General features: G+C 50.7%; 2 protein-coding genes across 4 annotated transcripts; one reads left to right on the plus strand and one right to left on the minus strand.

Annotated features, from left to right (window-relative positions):
• Positions 1-246: 246 nt before the first annotated feature.
• On the minus strand, positions 247-18,346 carry LOC105467904 (serine protease 41). 3 transcript variants are annotated; one of them, XM_071083969.1, is made up of 7 exons: positions 18,284-18,346; positions 8,709-8,835; positions 8,593-8,619; positions 8,156-8,321; positions 7,720-8,003; positions 1,011-1,168; positions 247-664 (listed from the first exon to the last, which is right to left on the minus strand). In XM_071083969.1, the coding sequence occupies exons 2-7, from the start codon at positions 8,770-8,772 to the stop codon at positions 419-421; spliced, it is 945 nt and encodes a 314-aa protein (XP_070940070.1). In that variant the 5' UTR covers positions 8,773-8,835; positions 18,284-18,346; the 3' UTR covers positions 247-418. The 3 variants fall into 3 exon arrangements, with proteins under 3 accessions (XP_070940070.1, XP_070940071.1, XP_011716045.1); XM_071083970.1 differs by having other exon boundaries at positions 247-637; positions 18,284-18,337; XM_011717743.3 differs by lacking the exon at positions 8,593-8,619 and having other exon boundaries at positions 18,284-18,345.
• On the plus strand, positions 18,250-21,026 carry LOC105467905 (serine protease 33). Its single transcript, XM_071083972.1, is given in 6 exon segments — positions 18,250-18,553; positions 18,937-18,975; positions 19,031-19,193; positions 19,346-19,617; positions 19,821-19,990; positions 20,195-21,026. Coding segments are annotated over 6 exon segments (1,107 nt in total). The 3' UTR covers positions 20,354-21,026.
• Positions 21,027-22,353: the final 1,327 nt, after the last annotated feature.

The following is a 22,353-nucleotide window of genomic DNA, read 5'->3' on the forward strand; positions in this document are numbered from 1 at the left end:
AGAGCATTTCCTCCATGGTACCCCAATCCATGTCTTCCCACCCCTCTGACACACTGAAGTACTACTGTTCTTCCATCAATTATCTTCCCGATTGAAATAACCAGAGGGTCCTGCTGTTTGCAACAAAAACCTGGATAACAATTTAGGAGTTCAGGTGGGGTCTTGGCCTGGACTGGACATGAGTGAAGAGGAGGGAGTTGTCCATGAAGCCCCTTAGGTCCACAGAAAGCTCTGCAAGGCATCAGCTTGAACATGCACACATATTTATTGGCAAATGGGACAAAAGGGGCTGGAATCTGATCCAGCAGGCAGTCCCAACCCTGTCCCTGAAGTGCCCACTGCCCAGGGGAGGTGAGCCAATCCTATGGTCCCCACTGCAGCCTCACAGTTTCTAGTGCACTCAGAATGGCTGCAGGAGTCAGGGAGCCCATAGCAGAGCAAGGAGCAGCAACAGCTGGGAGGGGTTTGGCCTGGGTGCACTGTGGGACATCACCCTCCGGATCCAGTGGAAGTACACACTGATGTTGGTGTAGACACCAGGCCGATTGGGTTGACCGCAGTCTATTCCCCAGCTCACGATTCCAACCTGATACCACAGTCCATCCTTGTCACAGACTAAGGGTCCACCTGAGTCACCCTGGGGAGCAGCATGGGTGAGCCCAGCCTGGGGCAGAGTGGGTGGGGTAGCAGACAGGCCATGAGAGCAGGAGGGGCTGTGGGGCTAGGCAGACTGAATGCAAACCTTACTCCTTCCCATAGAATCAATCAAGTTGCAGTTTCTACACTTTCAAAGTGGGGCAACAGCCTCCAGGGGTTGGTGGGTTAATCAATGCAGGCAGAATTTATGAAAAATGAAAAGCACATTTTGTAGGCTCAAAAACTAAGACTGCATTGGTTTTCTCATAAGAAATCCAAGCAATGGGTTGGGAGTGGTTGGGGAGGAAATGGTAGTCGCTCTCAGGTTTGGAGCTGGAGAGGGTGGGATTCCCTGGAGGGGTAGAGGCACTCACTTTGCAGGTGTCTACACTGCCATCCTCAGCACCAGCACAAAACATGGAATCCTGGATCATCCTACGGCTAGAGGGCTGTTCAAACAGGTAATTACATCTGGTGTTGTTTAAGATGGTGACCTGCACTTCCCGGAGGTTGTAAGGAGGTGGCAGAGGTCCTGGAGATAGGACAGAGAAAGGCAGCACCCTTCACCTCTCCTCTGCCATCTGGAGCAGGGAGAGGAGAAAGGGCATGTATTATAGTGGTGGTGGGGGATCTCTGACACACCCACAGTACCCAGCATTGCTCTTGACTCCCCAGCACCCAGTGCATCAACAGCAATCAACAATATCACAGAATAACCCAGTGGGTGGGCCAGGCTGTTGCAGGGCTCCTGAAACTTGGTTTCTCTATCTGTAGAATGGAGATGATAGCCCCTGCCTGAGTCAGCAGAGAGATTTCTCAGTAAAGCACAGCAGGAAGAAGGGCTACAGTAGATGAGAATGTTTATGATTAACACACTACAGCTGTGGGATCCAGGTCAAAACTTGCCATATTTGATGAAAGACGTGAACCCACAGATTCAAGAAGCTGAGCAAATTCCACATAGGTTAAACACAAAGAGATTTACACCGAGACACGTTATAATAAAACTAACAAAAGATAAAGGGAGAATCTTATGAACAGGAAGAGAGAAGTGATTCATCAAGGACAAGGGATCCTCAGCAAGATGAACAGAAACAGTCAACCAAGAATTTTATATCAGGAAAAAAATGAAGAAGAAATTAAGACATTCTCAGATAACCAAAAGCTGAGAAGATTTGTCATTAGTCGACCTATCCTACAAGAAGTGGATAAAGGAATCCTTCCAGGTAAAATGAAAGAACACTAGAAAGTAACTCAAAGTCGGACAAACAAATAAAGAGCCCTGGTTAAGATAACTACACAGGCAAATACAAAAGTTAGTATTATTGTAGTTTTGGTGTGTAACTCCTCTTTTTCTTACATAATTTAAAAGACAAATACATAAAACAATAATTATAAATATAGGTTAAAGGTTACACAATGAATAAAGATGTAAATTGTGACAATAACAACACAAAGTGGAAGAATGGAGCCGTATAGGAACGGAGATTTTGTGAATACTATTGAAGCTAAGTTGGTATAAATTCAAAGTAGGTTGTTATAAGGTTTAGATGTTAATTGTAATCCCTAGAGCAACCACTAACAAAGCAAAATAAACACAGAGAAGGAAATGAGAAGGGAATCAATATGGTACTCTAAACAGTCGGTTAAACAAAAACGAGGAGATAAGAAACAAAAGAAACATAAAACATAGGTATAGAAAAAAGATATTATGAGATCTAAAAACCAAATAACAAAATGGCAGAAGTAATTCTTTGCAGATCAGTAATTAATTACTTTTAATGTAAAGGACTTGAATGCTCCAAATAAAAAGCAGAAACTGATATAACGGCTTTTAAAAAAATCACTGGATCCAGATCGGTGCTCCTTATAAGAGATGCACTTTAGATCCAGTGAAACACACAGGCTGAAAGTGAAAGGTTGGGAAAAAGTTCCATAAAAATAGTAACCAAAAGAGAGCTGAGGTTGCTATACTATGCCAGACAAAATAGAGTTTAATACAAACTTGTTATAAGAGTCCAAGAACAACATTACATATTGATAAAACAATCAAATCATCAAGAAAATACACCAATCATAAGCATCTTCATACCTAACAACAGATCTCCAAAACATATAAAGCAAAATTGACAGAATTGGCAGAAGAAATAGACAGTTCTACAATAATAGTTGGAGATGTTAATAGCTCGCTATTAATAATTAATAAAACAGCCGGGCGCAGTGGCTCACACCTGTAATCCCCTCACACTTGCCTTCCCAGGGTGAGGCAGGCAAATCACAAGGACAGGAGTTTGAGACCAGCCTGCCCAAGATGGTGAAACCCTGTCTCTACTAAAAATACAAAAAATTAGCTGGGCATAGTGGCAGGTGCCTGTAATCCCAGCTACTTAGGAGGCTGAGGCAGGAGAATCGCTTGAGCCTGTGAGGCCGAGGTTGCAGTGAGCCGAGATCAAGCCACTGCACTCCAGCCTGGGCAACAGAATGAGACTCCATCTCAAATAATAATAATAAATAGATAAAACAAGCAGAGAGAAGATCAATAATAATAGAGCTCTAGAACAACTCCATAAATCAATCATTCCTAACAGACAGAATAGGCCACCCAAACAATAGTAGAATATAGTCTTCCAAAGTGTAAGCAGAACATTCTCCAGGATAGACAATATGTCAAGTCACAAAATAAGTTGCAGAGAATTAGACAAGGCTGAAATCATACAAAACATCTTTACTGATCACAAGGGAATGAAACTATAAGTCAATAACAGAATGAACAAGGAAAAATTCACAAATAAATAGAAATTAAGCAACACACTTTTGAATGACCAATAGGCCAAATAAGAAATCACAGGGAAACTTAGAAAATACTTTGAGATGAATGAAAATGAAAACACAAAAGATAAAAACTTATGAGTTGCAGCAAAAGCAGTTCTCAGGAGGAAATATTAGCTATAAATGCCCACATTAATAAAGAAGGAAAATCTCAAATCAGTAACTTTACATTTTAAGGAACCAGAAAAAGAAGAAACTAAATACAAAGCTAGCAGAAAGAAGGGAATAGTCAGGGTGTGGTGGCTAACGCCTGTAATCCCAGCACTTTAGGAGGCTGAGGCAGGCAGATCACCTGAGGTCAAGAGTTCGAGATCAGCCTGGCCAACATGGCAAAACTCTGTCTCTACTAAAAATATATAAATTAGCTGGGTGTGGTGGCACATGCCTATAATCCCAGGTTCTAGGGAGGCCGAGGCAGGAGAATGGCTTGAACCCAGGAGGTGGAGGCTGCAGTGAGCCGAGATGGCACCATTGCACTCTACCCTGGGCGATAAGAGCAAAATTCCATCTCAAAAAAAAAAAAAAAAAAAAAAAAGGAAGAAAGGAATAAAGAGTAGAATGGAGGAAGACAAACTAGAGGGTAGAAAAACAATAGAGGAAATCAATGAAACCAAAAGTTGGTTCTTTGAGAGATCAACAAAATTGACCATGTAAGTGGGGACATTACTACTGACCTTACAGAAATAAAAATGACTATAAAGGAATACTGTGAGCAATTGTACAACAACAAATCAGGTAACCCAGAGGAAATGAAAAAATTCCTACCTGGAGATACACAAACTACCAAAACCGACTAGAAAAGAAACAGAAAATCTGCACAGACTTATGATAAGTGAAAAGATTGAATCGGAAATTTAAAATCTCCCAACAAAGAAAATCTTAGGCCGGGCGCGGTGGCTCAAGTCTGTAATCCCAGCACTTTGGGAGGCCGAGACGGGCGGATCACGAGGTCAGGAGATCGAGACCATCCTGGCTAACACGGTGAAACCCCGTCTCTACTAAAAAGTACAAAAACTAGCCGGGCGAGGTGGCAAGCGCCTGTAGTCCCAGCTACTCGGAAGGCTGAGCCAGGAGAATGGCTTAAACCCGGGAGGCGGAGCTTGCAGTGAGCAGAGATCCGGCCACCCGCACTCCAGCCTGGGTGACAGAGCGAGACTCCGTCTCAAAAAAAAAAAAAAAAAAGAAAATCTTAGTTTCAGGTAGCTTCACTGCTGAATTCTACCAACATACGAAGAAGAAGTAACACCAATCCTTCTTGAGCACTTCCCAAAAATAGAAGAGAAGGAAACACTTCAAAATTCATTTCATGAGGCCAGCATTATCCTGCACACCAAAGCCAGACAACAATACCACACACACACAAAGGAAAACTAAAAACCAGTATCTCTTATGAATATGCATGTAAAAATCCTCAACAAAATAGGGCAAACCAAATCCAGCAGCATATTAAGGGAACTGTATACCATGACCAAGTAATACTCATCCCACAAGGGCAGAGTAGTCCAACATTTTAAAATCAGTTGATAAGGAATACTACATTAATAGAATGAAGGAAAAGCCACACAATCATCTCCATTGACACAGAAAAGGATGTCACAATACTCAACACGCTTTGATGATGAAAACGTTTCGCAAACTAGGAATAGAAGGAAACTAACTCAATGTAATAAAGACCATATAAGAAAAGCCCACATCGGGCCAGGTGTGGTGGCTCACGCCAGCACTTTGGGATGCCAAGGTGGGCGGATGATGAGGTCAGGAGATCGAGACCATCCTGGCTAACACGGTGAAACTCCGTCTCTACTAAAAATACAAAAAATTAGCCGGGCATGGTGGCGGGCACCTGTAGTCCCAGCTACTCGGGAGGCTGAGGCAGGAGAATGGCATGAACCCGGGAGGCAGAGCTTGCAGTGAGCCGAGATCGTGCCACTGCACTCCAGCCTGGGCAACACAGCAAGACTCCTTCTCAAAAGAAAAGAAAAGCCCATGGCAAAAATCATACTCAATGGTGAAAAACTGAAAGCTTTTCCTTCAAGATCAGAAACAAGTCAAGGACACCCACTTTTACCACTGCTATTCAACATAGCACTGGAAGTGTCACCCAGAGCAATTAGGCAAGGTAAAAAATAAAAGTCTTCTGAATTTAAAAAGAAGTAAAATTACCATTGTTCACAGATGACATGATTCTTTTTGTAGAAATCACTAAAGATTCCACAAAATTGTTAGAACCAATGAAGAAACCCAGCAGTTGCAATATGCAAAATTAACATCTAAAAATCAAGATGACCAAAAAAAAAAAAAGTAACAAAAAAACTCAGGCTGAGCACGGTGGCTCACGCCTGTAATCCCAGCACTGTGGGAGGCAGAGGCAGGTAGATCACCTGAGGTCAGGTGTTCCAGACCAGCCTGGCCAACATGGTGAAACCCTGTCACTACTAAAAATATAAAAATTAGCCAGACATGGTGGTGCACGCCTGTAATCCCAGCTACTTGGGAGACTGAGGTAGGTGAATCACTTGAACACAGGAGGCGGAGGTTGCAGTGACCTGAGATCGTGCCATTGCACTCTAGCCTGGGTGACAAGAGTGAAACTCTGTTTCAGAAAAAAAAAAAAAATTGACCACTCTGAGCAACAAAGTGAGACCCCCATCTCTACCCACCCCCCCAAAAAAAATAAATTAGCTGGAACCCGGGCGTGGTGGCTCACATCTGTAATCCCAGCACTTTGGGAGGCCAAGGTGGGTAGATCACCAGAGGTCAGGAGTTCGAGACCAGCCTGGCCAACATAGTGAAACCCTATATTGATACATCCCACAAAATGAATCTTGGAGACACTATATGAAAGAATCTAGACCCCTAAAAAATCATATGTTGTATGTTCCGTGTGTATGGAACAGAAAAAAAGCTCACGGAAAAAGGATATAAAGAAAGAAAATATTTTCATATAGCTATACAACTTGTTTGTGTCTTGAAATAAGGTAGCTGCTATTACAAAACAGTAAAAAAGTTAAAATAGTAATAATTTTTAAAAAGTAAAAAGTTTACAGTAAGCTAAGTTCCACTTGCTATTAAAGAAAGAACAGGTTTTGGGGTAAATTTGGTGTAGCCTCAGTGTACAGTGTTTATAAAGTCTACAGTAGTGTGAAGTCATGTCCTAGACCTTCACATTCACTCACCATTCATCCACTTACCAACAGCCACTTCCAGTCTGGCAAGCTCCACTAATGGTAAGTGCCTAGGGCACAGGTATACTGTTTTTATCTTTTTTTTTTTTTTTTGAGATGGAGTCTCCCTCTGTCACCCAGGCTGGAATGCAGTGGCACTATCTTGGCTCACTGAAACCTCTGCCTCTCACGGGTTCAAGTGATTCTCCTGCCTCAGCCTCCTGAGGAACTGAGATTACAGGCACCTGCCACCACACCCGGCTAATTTTTGTATTTTTAGTAGAGACAGGGTTTCACCATATTGGTCAGGCTGGTCTCGAACTCCTGACCTCAGATGATTCATCTGCCTCGGCCTCCCAAAGTGCTGGGATTACAGGCTCATCTGCCCAGCCTGGTTTTTATCTTTTATGCCATATTTTTACTGTGCCTCTTCTCTGTTTAGATACGCTTAAGTACCTAAGTACTTACCAGTGTGTTACGACTGCTCTGGTACTCAGCGCAGTAACAAGCTGCACAGGTTTGTAGCCCAGGAGCAAAGGGCTAGACCATACAGTCTGGGTATGTAGTATTACTGGCTCTGCCATCTGGGTTTGTGTAACTACACTCTATGATGTTGACATAATAGTGAAACTGCCTCATGATGCATATCTTAGAACATACCCCGGTCATTAAGTGACACAGGACTGTAGGCTAAAAATCACTGAATTGTGTACTTCAACACTGAACACTTGAACATTTTATGGTTTGTGAGTTGCCTCAATTTTTAAAAATCGTTGCCTGAGGTTTCTGTCACCAGGTCCTCTCGAACTCCCCCTCACTCCTTCAGACCCCGGGCAAGCTGGCCTCCCTCTCACACTGTCCTGCTGGCCCCCACAGTCCCTGGAAGCGGGGAGAACTGGGAGTTTGGTCCCTGCCCTGGCAGGTGGCACTGAGAGCAGAAAAGCAGGTGAGGAGAGAATGAGAGCAGGAGGGGTGCAGTTGCACCCCCAGACCAGGGAGGGGCTGCTGTGCTTGTGTAGCGGGAAGAGGGGTAGAGGGTAATGTCCACCCCAGACCCCCATCGCCCCACCCGGTCTATCCCCAGCCTCACTGCCACTGGGGCTGATTAACCCCCAGCCGGTCACCCAGCAGTCCGGCCGGTGCACGAAGGTGAAGGTGGAGGACTCAACGCAAATGGGCTGGATGTACACATTGTAGGCGACAGAGGAGGCCAGTCTCAGCAGGGCAATGTCATTGTGTAGAACCCCAAGGGTGTCAGGGTTCACAATGATGTCCTGCACTTTGTAACGATTGCTGTAGGCCCGCAGATTCCAAGGAGCTGGCCTGGAAGTCAGCTCGCCCAACTGGACCGTCCACTCGGAAGGATAGTAGTGCCTGGCAGAAAAGGAGAGAGGGCAGGGAGCCCTGGAACTGGGCGCTGGCCGCCTGAGCACGCTGGAGGCCCAGTCCCTGAGGTGGAGTGGCTACTGTTTGCTCATCCTGGAGGCCATTATCAAGTCTGCGGCCCCGACGGCCCCTAGACTCACTTTCGGAAGCAGTGCGCAGCCGTGAGCACCCAACGGCGGCTAAGCAGGCTCCCTCCACATCGGTGGCGTCTCCTCAGGCGCAGGCTGACCTGCCATGGCCAGCGCCCGCGCGCGGACTCCACTCCGCCTGCCACCAGCGAGTGAATTTCCCGGCGGCCGCAGGCCTCTGGGATGGACAGACGCACGCGGCTGAGCTGAGAGGGATGGGGGTGGGGCAGGCCCGCCCCGCCAGGCCTTGCCCCAGGGTGCGCGCAGCGAGGGGCTCCCCGGGGAACCGCGCGCCAAGAAGGTGACGCTGGGGACGGTCCCACCCCCAGGGGCCATTAGTTACTTGAGAGCATCACGTTCTTGGGACCCGGAACAGAGAGCAGTAGATGGGCCCCGGTGCACCCGGGCCCAGCCACCCTGGCAGGCATAGCGCGTCCCGGGCGCCCTACCTGACAAAAGCTCCGCCTCATCTGACTCTGCAGGAGACAAGAAGTGAGCCCCCCGCAGCCCCCACCTCCTGTCCTCCCCGCTGCCCCCCGTCCCGCCAGCAGCGCCCCGAGCTCACCCGGCTTCCCGAGTCCAGCCCGCGCCAGGAGCAGCGCCAGCAGCAGCGCCCCGTGCGCGCCCATGGCCTCCTCTCCCGTGGCCTGGCGCCCCCTCTGCCTCCTCTCGCTCCAGGCCCGGGCCGCCCCCTGGAGGCAGGGCAGGGTGGGAGCTCCAGCTTCATCCTCCCAGACCGGGCCCCAGGGCTGTCTGGGGACTCTCAGGCCTGGCAGCGCCCTGGTTTTCAGCTCCTACTGGCGGGTCTTCAACCACATTCCTTGATGTGGCCCAGACCTGGTGGACCCCACAGTCCTTTTCTTGTCTGCAGCCCGGGGGTCCTGGCTGCCCGCTTGGTGCCCCCTGTCCTCCACCCATGACTTCCTCCAGCACCAAGGGTCTGGCCCTGAGCCGGGAGTCCCCTTAAAGCAGGCAGGCAAGGCCTTCCTGAGGGCGGGGTGGGGCCTGACAGCGTGGAACCTGCTGCTGGCAATGCTCGTCCTGTACAGACCCGCAGACTGTGCACCGCCCAGGGGCTCTCAGCCCCACTCCCTGCCTGCTGCCCTGCAGGGCCCACACAGCTACCTGGAGCCCACCGCGGGCGTCTCCCGCCTTGTGGGAGATGTTTCAGGGAACCAAGGTAACCAAGCAGGCCCTACAGTACTAGATGTGAATGGGCCACTGAGTCCAGGTGCGTAAGACCTCCTGCAGGGCTCCCGCTACTCAGAAAAACCATCACACTCATGGTTAGGGTTTAGAGTTTACAGAGTGAAAAAGACTTAGGTTAACATCAGCAAAGTAAAAGACACACAGGGCAGAGTGCAGGAGAGACCAGGAGGAAGGCTGCAGTGAGCACTCCAGGGGAGGCCTATGCATGCCCGTCATTCTCCCAGCATGGAAGTGTGACAACCAGGGACGCTGGCCTGAGCCTTGGCAGCAGGGTTTTACTGGAGGTTGGCGGTGCCTGGAGCAGCTGCATGACTGACGCTAGTTAGTCAGCCTCCAGCCCCTCCAGAGGTCCCCTGATACCACCTGGCTCAAGGCCCTGCCATCAGTCATGTTGTGAGCATCAGCTGTCTGGCGGGGCCCAGGGATCCAGGTATGCAGAGGCATTCTTATCAGGCAAGACATTCAAGATCTTAGAGGTTTGGATGTGTAGCATCTGAACACCCCAAGTCTATTGAGTTAACCGTCTGCTATAAGGCTACCCCGTGGCTCTTATAGCAAAAGGATCATATTTTTCTGAGTTTCCATGACTAGGAATGCAAATAATAGCATGGCTGGGCTAGGCGCAGTGGCTCACGCCTGTAATCTCAGCACTTCGGGAGGCTGAGGTGGGCGGATCACTTGAGCTCAGGAGTTCAAGACCAGCCTGGCCAACATGGTGAAATCCTGTCTCTACTAAAAATACAACAGTTAGCCAGGCGTGGTGGTGGGCGCCTGTAATCCCAGCTACTTGGGAGGCTGAGGAAGGAGAATCGCTTGAACCCGGGAGGCAGAGGTTGCAGTGAGCCAAGATGGTGCTACTGCACTCCAGCCTGGGTGACAGAGCAAAAACTCCATCTCAAAAAAAAAAAAAAAAAAAAAGAATAAACTATATAAACTATGTTCTAACTGCAACAAGGTTTTTCTTTTTCTCTGGCAGTTAAGCAAGTGCTGGCCTAGAGATAAGCAATATTAAAACAATTACAACTCATCCATTGACAGACACTAGATAACTGACTTCCCTGTTCCACAAGCCACAACTACAGCTTTGATTGGACAAGAAACTGATTTCAGTCACTTTCTCCTGATAAGAGGCCTCCAATCAAGGGTTGGTTCTGACTGGTTTCCAGAGGCTGTGCGCTTGAGTGCTTTGATGTCCTGAAAAGACCTTTTGATATATAGGACTTAATGTAATGCATTTAAATGTTAAGTTGCCACCCCAGTGTGAACATGGCATTAATGCAACATGCGTGCTTGCTTGTCACAACTGCGTGCAACTCCCTTTTTTTTTTTTTTTTTTTGAGACAGAGTCTTGCTCTGTGCCCCAGGCTGGAGTGCAGTGGCGCGATCTCGGCTCACTGCAAGCTCCGCCCCCCGGGTTCACGCCATTCTCCTGCCTCAGCCTCCCAAGTAGCTGGGACTACAGGCGCCCACCACCACGCCCGGCTAGTTTTTTGTATTTTTTTAGTAGAGACGGGGTTTCACGGTGTTAGCCAGAATGGTCTCGATCTCCTGACCTTGTGATCCGCCCGTCTCGGCCTCCCAAAGTGCTGGGATTACAGGCTTGAGCCACCGCGCCCGGCCGCAACTCCCTTTCATAAATATAGTTCCTCCTATATCCTGTTGAGTATGTATATGTGGCAACTGCTTCAGAATAAATTCTTGTCTTATCCCCTCCTCCCTCGAAGTACCTGTTAACAGTCTCTGCCGGATGCTGCACTTATGGCCTGCGGAATGGCCAGCCTGCAGGCTGCAACCATTTGTTTATTTATTTATTTTTATTTTGAGACAAAAGCCTTGCTGTGTCACCCATGCTGGAGTGCAGTAGCACCATCTTGGCTCACTGCAACCTCTGTCTCCCGGGTTCAAGCGATTCTCCTGCTTTAGCCTCCCAAGTAGCTGGGATTACAGGTGCACACCACCATGCCCAGCTAATTTTTGTGGAGATGGGGTTTCACTATGTTGGCCAGGCTGGTATCGAACTCCTGACCTCAAGTGATCTGCCCACCTCGGACTCCCAAACTGCTGGGATTACAGGCATGAGCCACCACACCCTGCCTGCAACCCTTTATGAGAAATAGCCTCCTTGGGCTGGGCACGGTGACTCACGCCTATAATCCCAGCACTTTAGGAGGCCAAGGCGGGCAGATCGTGAGGTCAGCAGATCGAGACCATCCTGGCTAACGTGGTGAAACCCCGTCTCTACTAAAAATACAAAAAATTAGCCAGCATGGTGGCAAGCGCCTGTAATCCCAGCTACTCAGGAGGCTGAGGCAGGAGACAGAGCGAGACTCTGTCTCAAAAAAAAAAAAAAAAAAGAAGAAATAAACTCCTTTCCAAATTCATAAACCTTATGCTTTTTCACTTGACACTAGGAAGACTGGTTCCCTTCCTCCCCAGTGAGACACACACAGACATAGGAAGCTCTGTGGGTCTCAGCCTCCCTCCCATTGTGGGGGCAGCAGGGTGCCATGGACGCACAGGGGACCTGGGGCACAGGTAAGAGCCACGATCTGGCTCTGGCCATGGACTGTGGCCATGTCACTTCCACCCATGACTTTGCTCTTCGTGGCTTTTCAAGTCTTAGGTCAAAAGTGGCATGGAGGCCAGGCGCAGTGGCTCACGCCTGTAATCCCAGCACTTTGAGAGGCTGAGGTGGGCGGATCACGAGGTCAGGAGATCGAGACCATTCTGGCCAACAGAGTGAAACCCCATCTCTACCAAAAACACAGCCGGGCATTGTGGCAGGCGCCTGCAGTCCCAGCTACTTGGCAGGAGAATGGAATGAACCTGGGAGGAGGAGGTTGCAGTGAGTCGAGATCACACCACTGCACTCCAGCCTGGGCGACAGATAGAGACTCCGTCTCAAAAAAAAAAAAAAAAAAAAAAAGAAAAGAAAAGTGGCGTGGAGTGGTTTGAATACATGTCCCCGAAATTCGTGTCTACCTGGAACATCAGAATTGACCTGATTTTGAAACACAGGCTTTGCAGATGCAATTAGTTACAATGAGGCCACAGGGCATCAGGATGGGAGTGTCTCCCAAGAGACAGAAAAGAAGACCTGCATGGGTAGGGCAGGGAGCTGCAGACCCCAGGGCCTGATGGGAGGCTCCTTTGCCAAGCACACCCCACCTGCCCCCTTGCCACTCACCTCTCCCCCTGGGGCCCAGCAGGCTGGAGGGGGGCCGAGGGTGCCTGAGTCTTGAGGGGAAAACTTTTTATTCAAAGACGTAAAGCAGCTAGGGGAGACCCCAGATTCTCAGCAAGAAGAACTGATGCCTCTGCTGTCTTTCTCTGACCACACAGATGGCAGGAACCCTCCCTGCCTTGCTAAGGGGCAGCCGTGGCCCTTGCTGTCTGGATCCGGGCCTTACAGAGGCCGTGCAGGCAAAAAAGAAGAGCCGTCAGCCTGGGGCGTCAGGGAGACGGGATGCAGTGACCCTTCCTGACTCCTCAGATTTTTCCGCTCCTCATAAACTCCCCAACCTTTCAGATGCCCCCAAAACCTAGGGACACCCCCTTCCGATGGGCTTATGACCCCTGGAGACAGGTCTCGCAGGACACTCTGGCTTTCTTAGCAGCCCTAGATGTTTGACTTAAGTTGAGGTCATAGTTGGAGAATATTCTGGTGCTACTTCCATTTTTCTTACCTATTCTTGTGCTCAAATTAATCTCTTGATTTCATTAAGAGAAATGTGAATTATTAATTTGAGTATTTAGAATATTTTTTGTTTATGGATATCTAAGAACTCTAATGGGGATACAACAGCTTCTGCCTCTGCCTCTCACATGTTCTCGTGGAATGTGACTTTTATCAGTGTAAAATACGCCTATATTTCATACTTAAGACTGCTAGCTTGGGTCTTGTTTTATCTGATGTTAATATTTCCACATCTGCTTTCATTCTGCTTGCAAATTGTTTCACCAATATATTTTTGACTCAATATAAAAATAATAGAAAGACATTTCTAAAAAATTATTAACTACCTCATTAAGCTTCTACTTATTGGAATACATACATTGGAACACACTCTCTGGAATACTTGAAAAATCGTAAAGCATTCCCATTAACAGCACCATCAATGTTTGTGACTTCAGAAGAAACCAAAGTTTCATGTGACTCACAGATGCCTTTCAGGGATGATGGCACATAACAGTGGCTTGAGATTTATTTTGAGTTTGGTCTCAGAAATGGTGTTTGAGAATTCCTAGAATTCCTAGGTCAGAGCAGTGAGTTTCACAATAATATCATCTGAAGACGTCACAGCAGTTGTCATTAGCATAATCACCATCATCCATGAGCTGTTCTTTAAAACTCACACCCAGGCTAGGCAAGGTGGCTCATGCCTGTAATCCCAGCACTTTGGGAGTCCAAGTTGGGCAGATCACTTGAGGTCACGAGTTCGAGACCAGCCTGGCCAAATGGTGAAACCCCATCTCTACCAAAAATGCAAAAATTAGCCAGGCGTGGTAGCACGCACCTGTAATCTCAGCTACCTGGGAGGCTGAGGCAGAAGAATCACTTGAACCCGGGAGGCAGAGGTTGCAATGAGCCAAGATCACGCCATTGTACTCCAGCCTGGGCAGCAGAATGAGACTCCATCTCCAAAAATAAAAATACCAAAATTTTTTTAAAAACAAATGTTACTTTCTAAGAAACTGGATATGTTAGCCTCTTTCTTCAGCTTCTCAACTACCTTGAACTTTGGGGTAACTCTGCATAAACCTGCTCACCACAAAACACCTACCAGGACTGAATCATGAAGAAATAGAAAATCTGTAACTCAACCAGGCACGGTGGCTCACACCTGTAATCCCAGCATTTTGGGAGGCCAAGGCAGGTGGATCACCTGATGTTAGGAGTTCAAGACCAGCCTGGCCAACGTGGTGAAACCCAGTCTCTACTAAAAATACAAAAATTAGCCAGGCGTGGTGGCGCACGCCTATAGTCTCAGCTACTTGAGAGGCAGAGGCAGGAGAATCGCTTGAACCCGGGGGTTTCAGTGAGCTGAGATCTTGCCACTGCACTCCAGCCTGGGTGACAGAGCGAGACTCCGTCTCAAAAATAGAAAAAAGAAAATCTGCAACTGGTAAGGATACTGAATCAGTAATTTTTTTAAAGTCCCAATAACAACAAAAATACCAGGACCAGATGACTTCACTGGTAAATTCTACCAAACATTTAAAGAAACCTTGGCCAGGCGTGGTGGCTCACACCTATAATCCCAGCACTTTGGGAGACCGAGGCGGGTGGATCACGAGGTCAGAAGATTGAGACTGTCCTGGCTAACATGGTGAAACCCTGTCTCTAACTAAAAAACTACAAAACCAAAATTAACTGGCCATGGTGGCAGGCGCCTGTAGTCCCAGCTACTCGGGAGGCTGAGACCGGAGAATGGCGTGAACCCAGGAGGCGGAGCTTGCAGTGAGCCGAGATCGCACAACTGCGCTCCAGCCTGGGTGACAGAGCAAGACTCCATCTCAAAGAAAAAAAAAAAAAAAAAGCCACAGGCTACAGATCAATACGTCCCTGATGAATATTGATGTAAGCTGGGCGAAGTGACTCATGCCTGTAATTCTACCTGTTTGGGAGGCTGAGGCGGGAAGATGAGTTGAGCCCTTGAGGAGTTTGAAATGAGCCAGGGCAACACAGCAAGACTCCTTGTCTAAAAAAAATTTAAAAAATAGCCAGATACAGTGGCATGTGGCTGTGATCCCAACTGCTCAGGAGGGTAAGGAAGAAGGACTGCTTGAGCCCAGTAGTTCCAGGCTACAGAGATCACGCCACTGCATTCCTGCCGGGGTGACAGAGAGAGACCCTGTCTCTTAAAAAAAAAAAAGTTAAAATATTGATGCAAAAATCCTCAACAAAATACTAGCAAACCAAATTCAATGGCACATTAAAAATATTTTATACCATATCCAAGTGGGATTTATCCTTAGGATATAAGAATGAGTGAACATATGAAAATCAAGAAATGTTAATGAAATATTCCATTATTAACAGAACAAAGGACAAAAATCACATGATGATCTCAACTGATGGAGAAAAAGCATCTGACAAGATTCAACACCCTTTCATGATAAACAAACTAGGAATAGAAAGAAACTAAGCCAGGCATGGTGGTTCACACCTATAATCCCAGCACTTTGAGAGGTGCAGGCAGGCCAATCACTTGAGCCCAATAGTTCTAAACCAGCCTGGGGAACATGGCAAAACCCTGTCTCTACAAAAAATACAAAAATTAGCTGGCCATGGTGGCACATGCCTGTAGTCCTAGCTACTTGAGAGGCTGAGGCAGGAGACTCACTGGAGCCTGGGAGACAGAGGCTGCAGTGAGCTGTGATAATGCCATTGCACTCTAGGCTGGGCAACAAATCAAGACCTCATCAAAAAAAGACAGGAAGGAAGGAAGGACCTTAATACAGTAAAGCCCACAGCTAAAATCATACTCAATGATGAAAAGCTGAAAGCTTTTCTTCTAAGATCAGGAACAAGGCAAGGATGCACGGTTTTACCACTGCCATGCAACACTGTACTGAAACTTCTAGCCAGAATAATTAAAAAAAAAAAAAAAAAGGACGTGCAAATCAGAAAGGAAAAAGTAAAATATTTCCATTTGCAGATGACATCTTGTTTGTAGCAGTCTCTAAAGATTTCACACAAAAAAACTATTAGAACTAATAAATTCAGCAGTTGCAGGATACAAAATTAACACTCAGAAATCAGCTGTGTTTCTATATGCCAACAATGAACAATCCAAAAATGAAATTAAGAAAACAGTCCCAGCCGGGCACAGTGGCTTATGACTGTAATCATAAGTTTATGATTCAAGCAGAGAACTGCTTGAACCTGGGAGGCGGAGGCTGCAGTGAGTTGAGATCGTACCACTGCACTCCAGCCTGGTGACAGAGTGAAAGCCTCTCTCTCTCTCTCTTTTTTTTTGAGACAGAGTCTCACCGTGTCGCCTGGAGCACAGTGGCATGATCTCGGCTCACTGCAACTTCCACCTTCTGGGTTCAAGCAATTCTTGTGCCTCAGCCTTCCGAGTAGCTGAGATTACAGGCACCTGCCATCACGCCCAGCTAATTTTTGTATTTTTAGTAGAGACGGGGTTTCACCATGTTGCCAGGCTGGTCTCAAACTCCTGACCTCAAATGATTCACCCATCTCAGCCTCCCAAAATGCGGGGATTACAGGCGTGAGCCACCATGCTTGGCCAAGACCGTGTCTATTTAAAAAAAAAAAGAAAGAAAAATAAAAAAGTACAACTATGGCAGGGCTGCAAAGGAGGCAGGAGGAGGTGGCAGAGCAGAAGGCTGAGGGACAAGAGGAGTTGACTATGCAGAGAGGGATTTGAGAGACTTCTGGGCAGCGAGCACTGTGTGTGAGCCCAAGAGAGAACTACAGGGCCCTGGACCATCCAGGCCCTGGTCCTCCATGGGACTTGAGAGAAGGCGAGGCCCTGTCTCCTGACCCTCCCATCTTTTTTTTTTTTTTTTTTTGAGACGGAGTCTCGCTCTGTCGCCCAGGCTGGAGTGCAGTGGCCGAATCTCAGCTCACTGCAAGCTCCACCTCCCAGGTTTACGTCATTCTCCTGCCTCATCCTCCCAAGTAGCTGGGACTACAGGCGCTGCCACCTCGCCCGGCTAGTTTTTTGTATTTTTTTTAGTAGAGACGGGGTTTCACCGTGTTAGCCAGGATGGTCTCGATCTCCTGACCTCGTGATCCGCCCATCTGGGCCTCCCAAAGTGCTGGGATTATAGGCTTGAGCCACCGCGCCTGACCAGACCCTTGCATCTTGCTCTGTCCTGGCCACCCCAGACCAGAGTGCACCGGTCCCCAAGGTCAAGTCTCCCCCTGCCTCTGGTCAAATAAGGAGTGCCACCAGCTTTGAACCAGTCCCTTTCCACCTCCAGCCACTCCAGACCCCAGATCTGGAAGGGGGCTGGCCATGCTGGGGTCTCTGGGTGGAGCTGTCTGGCTAGGCCTGGGGTCTGAGATGGGATTTCTGGACAGAACAATGGAGCTCAGAAGCTCCAGCAAGGTGTGCTCTGCAGGGAGCCCAGGTCAGGTTTGGAGAGAAGCTGCCTGGAATCCTGCAGAGCTTCCCCACCTGACCGCAGCCCTTCCCAGCACCCACCCGCACCACTGCTCTCCTCCAGCCCCCAGTTCTAGCACCTTGGCCCAAGGCAGGCTTCCTTTCAGAAACCCAGCGGCCCTTTCCTGCCACCTCCAAAGCTCTGCTCAAAGCATCTTTGTTTGAGGCTCCGGTAAAGCCACAGCCCCGCCTTGGCCCTGTTAATTACTCCTTGGCTGAGCCTGGCTCTCTCCTGGCCCTTTAAGCCCGGAGGCCCTCCCCCAACTCATCAGGAGAGGGCACCAAGCTGTGAGGGTGAGAGCAAGCCAGGGGCTGCGGGGGCAGGCAGGTGCAGCCAGCAGGTGAGGATGAGGGAGGAGATGAGGATGAGTGGGGGTGAGGATGGGGGAGGAGGTGAAGATGAGGGAGGGGTGAGGACGAGTGGGGGTGAGGATGGGGGAGGTGGTGAGGATGAGGGAGGGGTGAAGATGAGGGAGGGGAGTGAGGAGTGGGTGAGGATGGGGGAGGGGAGTGAGGAGGAGGGGGTGAGGATAAGGAAGTGGGTGAGGATGAGGGAGGGGGTGAGGATGGAGGAGGGGGTGAGGATGGGGGATGAGGATGAGGGAGAGGGTGAGGATGGGGGTAAGGATGAGGGAGGGGGTGAGGATAAGGGAGGAGGGTGAGGATGAGGGAGGGGGATGAGGATGGGGGAGGGGGGTGAGGGAGGGAGTGAGGATGACTGAGGGGGGTTAGGCTCCAGGGCTTCTGTTGAGGCCAAGGATGCCCAAATATCTAGGTGGTGGTGGTTGCATACCTGAGGCCTGGGCAGAAGGAAGAGTATACAGCCTGGGCCACCAGGATAAGTCCAGGACCCAGCAGGAGGTGAGGACAGACAGAAGGACCACAGAGGGTGTAAGGGGCTGGGGTGAGGATTGGTGCCCCTGGGCCAGGACGCTCCTCTCTTCTCCCTGCTGGCTCCAGACCAGAGTCCAAGCCCTGGGCAGTGCCACCTTTACTCAGCCCAGCCCTGAAGACAGAATGAGAGGGGCTTCCTATCTCCAGATCCTGCTCCTTCTGGTGCTGGGTGAGTGGGGACACGGACTGGGGGGTAAGGGCCGCAGACACCTTGGCTCCCAGTTCTCCCATCTCACTGCTCCCTGGGCCGGGCTCCCTGGAGCATTCTTGGGCTTTCTAATCTTGATTCCAAGGGCTCAATCCTCTCTGCCACTGACCTTGACCTCACCACACCACGATGTGCTTGTCGGTGTCATGCTCATACTCCCTTCCCCCCTGCACCTTCACAGTGCTCTGGGAAGGGTTAAATAAGATAATAGACGGCATGAAAGCCTGGCACAAGGTCAGGGCAACGTTATGTTTCACTCTCCTTCCTCATCTCTGGCCTCCCCTCCAACCCCGTTATTTGACACCAAATCTATAATCTGGTCCCTTCCCTGCTTCCTCCTCCAGGAGCTGCTGGGACTCAGGGAAGGAAGTCTGCACACACCAGCCTCCCAGGCCCCAGGTCCTCAGCCAACCCTCACCGCCCCTGCTCCTTTTGTAGACTGCGGGCAGCCCCGCGTGTCCAGTGGGATCGTAGGGGGCCGGGATGCACGGGACGGAGAGTGGCCATGGCAGGCAAGCATCCAGCATCGTGGAGCACACGTGTGCGGGAGGTCGCTCATCGCCCCCCAGTGGGTGCTGACAGCAGCGCACTGCTTCCCCAGGTCAGCGCTCACCGAGGGCCCAGGCGGGGTGTGCAAGGAAGGCAAGGCCCGCGGAGGACCGGGCGTGGCCTGGCAGAGGCGTTGGGGTCGAGGCGGGCTGGAGGGGGTCGAGGACCAGGTGCTGGACGTAGCCTCCCGCTCCTGTCTTACAGGAGGGCACTGCCAGTTGAGTACCGCGTGCGCCTGGGGGCGCTGCACCTGGGCCCCACCTCGCCCTGCACGCTCTCGGTGCCCTTGCGACGGGTGCTGCTGCTCCCGGACTACTCCGAGGACGGGGCCCGCGGTGACCTGGCACTGCTGCAGCTGTGTCGCCCGGTGCCCCTGAGCGCTCGCGTCCAGCCCATCTGCCTGCCTGTGCCCGGCGACCGCCCGCCGCCCGGCACACCATGCTAGGTCACTGGCTGGGGCAGCCTCCGCCCAGGAGGTAAGGCAGGAGGGCGGGGCTCCGAGGCATCGGGGAGCCCCTATCTCCTCCTCCAACTGACCGGAAATCCCAGTCCCTCACTGCCCCAATCCAGGACCCAGCGCGGCTTCTCGGGAACCAAATCTCCTCTCTCTCAGAACTCAGCTTCTCCCACTGACCCCGGCTCCACGCCTGCCTTTCAGAGGTTCCTCCTCTTCCCCCAGTGCCCCTCCCAGAGTGGCGGCCGCTACAGGGAGTAAGGGTGCCGCTGCTGGACTCGCCCACCTGCGACCGCCTCTACCACGTGGGCGCGGAGGTGCCCCTGGCAAAGCCCATTGTGCTGCCTGGGAGCCTGTGTGCCGGCTACCCCCAGGGCCACAAGGACGCCTGCCAGGTGTGCACCCCACCTCCCCAGCCTCCGGAGTCCCATCCCTGGGCCTAGCACCCTGCCTCCCTAAACTCCAGGACCCAGGACATACCAACGAAGGCTCAGGGTCCTGGCCCCCAACCCAGAGGCACCACCCCAGGGGTTTGGAACCCTGAGAACTGTTCTGAGGTCCTGGGAGGGCTGAGACCTAGGCTCCTCTTTCTCCTGCAGGGTGATTCTGGGGGACCCCTGACCTGCCTGCAGTCTGGGAGCTGGGTCCTGGTGGGCGTGGTGAGCTGGGGCAAGGGTTGTGCCCTGCCCAACCGTCCAGGTGTCTACACCAACGTGGCCACATATAGCCCCTGGATTCAGGCTCACGTAAGCTTCTAATGCTAGCCAGTGAGGCTGACCTGGGGCCAGCTGCTGGGGTCCCTCAGTCTCCTGGTTCATCCGGGGACCTGCCCATACCCCACATCTCTTCTGCCTTGAGGCCAAGATGCCTAATAAAGCTAAAGGTCACCCCCAACCCCCACCTCCTGCCTCCTCTCCTCTTTGGGGCTCACCAGATCTGACTCCACCAACCCTCATCCAGGGATCTGCCATGAGTCCCAGGGGGTGACACTCCCCCCTCCCTTCCTGGCTTGTATTTACTTTTCTCGGCCCTGGTCAGGGATGGGTGCAAGGCACGCAGCGGTGGGCAGACCAGCTGCTGCCCATCTGGCCTGTGTGCCCATCTTTTTCTGGAGAAAGTCAGATTCACAGCATGACAGAGATTTCACACCAGGGAGATCCTCCATAGCTGGCTTTGAGGACACGGGGACCACAGCCCATGAGCAGCCTCTAGGAGCAGAGAGCAGCCACTGCCGACAGCCAGCAGGGAATCGGAACCCTCAGACCCACAGCCGCAAGGAACTGGATTCTGGCAGCACCCTGAAGGAGCTGGGAAGTAAGTTCTTCACCAGCCTCCAGATAAGAGCCCCGCCGGCCAATCCCTTCATTTCAACCTAAAAAGACCCTAAGCAGAGAACCTAGCTGAGCCACCCGGACTCCTGACCTACAAAGCTGTGACTTAATAAATGTGTGTTTTAAGCTGCTCCATTTGTGCTGACATTTATACAGCAATAAAAACTAATACAGATTTTGCTCCACTGTGATGGAGGTGTCCCAGCGGGAAAGGTGGGCTGGCCAGCGTGGCCACCTCCCCATGTACTCCAAGAGGCTGGGCACTTGGCATCAGATGCTCAGCCGAGGAAGGGTCAGGAGCCCTGGGGCAGGCCCAGATTCTGTTCTCATTGTTTCTGGCCACCATTCACTCCCAGAGTGAGCCTGGGGCCCAGGTCACCCTACTGACTCCTGCATCTGGACGCCAACAGCCTTGCCCACCCTTGGGGTCCCCTTCCAGCCTGGTACCTGGCATCCTGTCCCCTCTCTGCCATGTCCTTGTCTCCAGAGCCAGGACCACCCATTTCAATATATAGAGGTCAGTTTCCACAGCTGAAGAAGGAAAAGAAACAAAACCTGGAAAACTCAAAACCTACTCTGGAGCTGACAGCGGCTGTCGGCAGAAGAGAAGGGAAGACAAGGGAAGGTAAACTTCCAAGGCGCAGCCCCTTTAGGTCCAGGCACAGGCCTGAGCCATTGCTTCCCTCTCCTTTTCTCCTGGGGAGCCGGGGAAGTGGGCTGTACTAGATGGTCACGGGTAGGCCGGGCCAAGTGGGGCAGGAAGGGTGCTCAAGGCTGCTCTGTCCCCCAGGTGGAGAACACACCACACTGCAGTACATATTGGCCACCGTTGGTGGGGTCATCAGGGACCAGGTGCCCAGGACGTCAGGGCATGGCTGTGGCAGGCCAGCCTGCAGGCCCAGCTAAGGAGGCAGAAGGGAGTGGAGCTGGGCAGGGAAGGGAGGATCATTAATGAGAAAAAAATCACGGCCCCTAGTCAAGCCCTCACCAGACATCATGCAGAGGGAGGGCTTTATTCCATCAGCTCATTGAATCCCACAGGAGGCTCTGTGAGGTGGCTTGTCCCCATTTGTCAGATGAGAAAAACAAGTCCCAAAAATCACACTGCCGGCAAGGTTGGTAGACTGGGACTGCAGCCCAGGCGGTCTGATTCTGGGAAAAGCAGAGGTCCTCCACTCTCTCCTACCCCAACAGGGCAGCCTCCCCACACCCCTCCTTCCGGCCTGCTCCTGGCACAACAGCCTGTGGTGCCAGACGGGCGGCAGCTCTTGTCAGCCCCGTGCCACTGACGCCACAGGATGGGGCCCGTGTCCCCCTCTGTAATCTGAACTGATAACACCTGCTCTCCCATGGCTGTTAGCGGTCCAGATGTCGGCCAAGGCGGTCACTGTTATGCCTGCTGAGTGTGTGCACTGTGCCAGGTATGT

Source organism: Macaca nemestrina, chromosome 18 (assembly GCF_043159975.1).
Source record: "Macaca nemestrina isolate mMacNem1 chromosome 18, mMacNem.hap1, whole genome shotgun sequence".
Classification (NCBI taxonomy): domain Eukaryota; kingdom Metazoa; phylum Chordata; class Mammalia; order Primates; family Cercopithecidae; genus Macaca; species Macaca nemestrina.

Excerpts from the sequence above, each read along its gene's own strand:
- LOC105467904 (XM_071083969.1), bottom strand. The coding sequence starts at position 8,772 with ATGGGCGCGCACGGGGCGCTGCTGCTGGCGCTGCTCCTGGCGCGGGCT. Across the intron at positions 8,004-8,155 it reads GCTGCGCACTGCTTCCGAAA|GCACTACTATCCTTCCGAGT; the intron begins GTGAGTCTAGGG and ends CTTTTCTGCCAG. Across the intron at positions 1,169-7,719 it reads GTTAATCAGCCCCAGTGGCA|GACCTCTGCCACCTCCTTAC; the intron begins GTGAGGCTGGGG and ends TCCTATCTCCAG.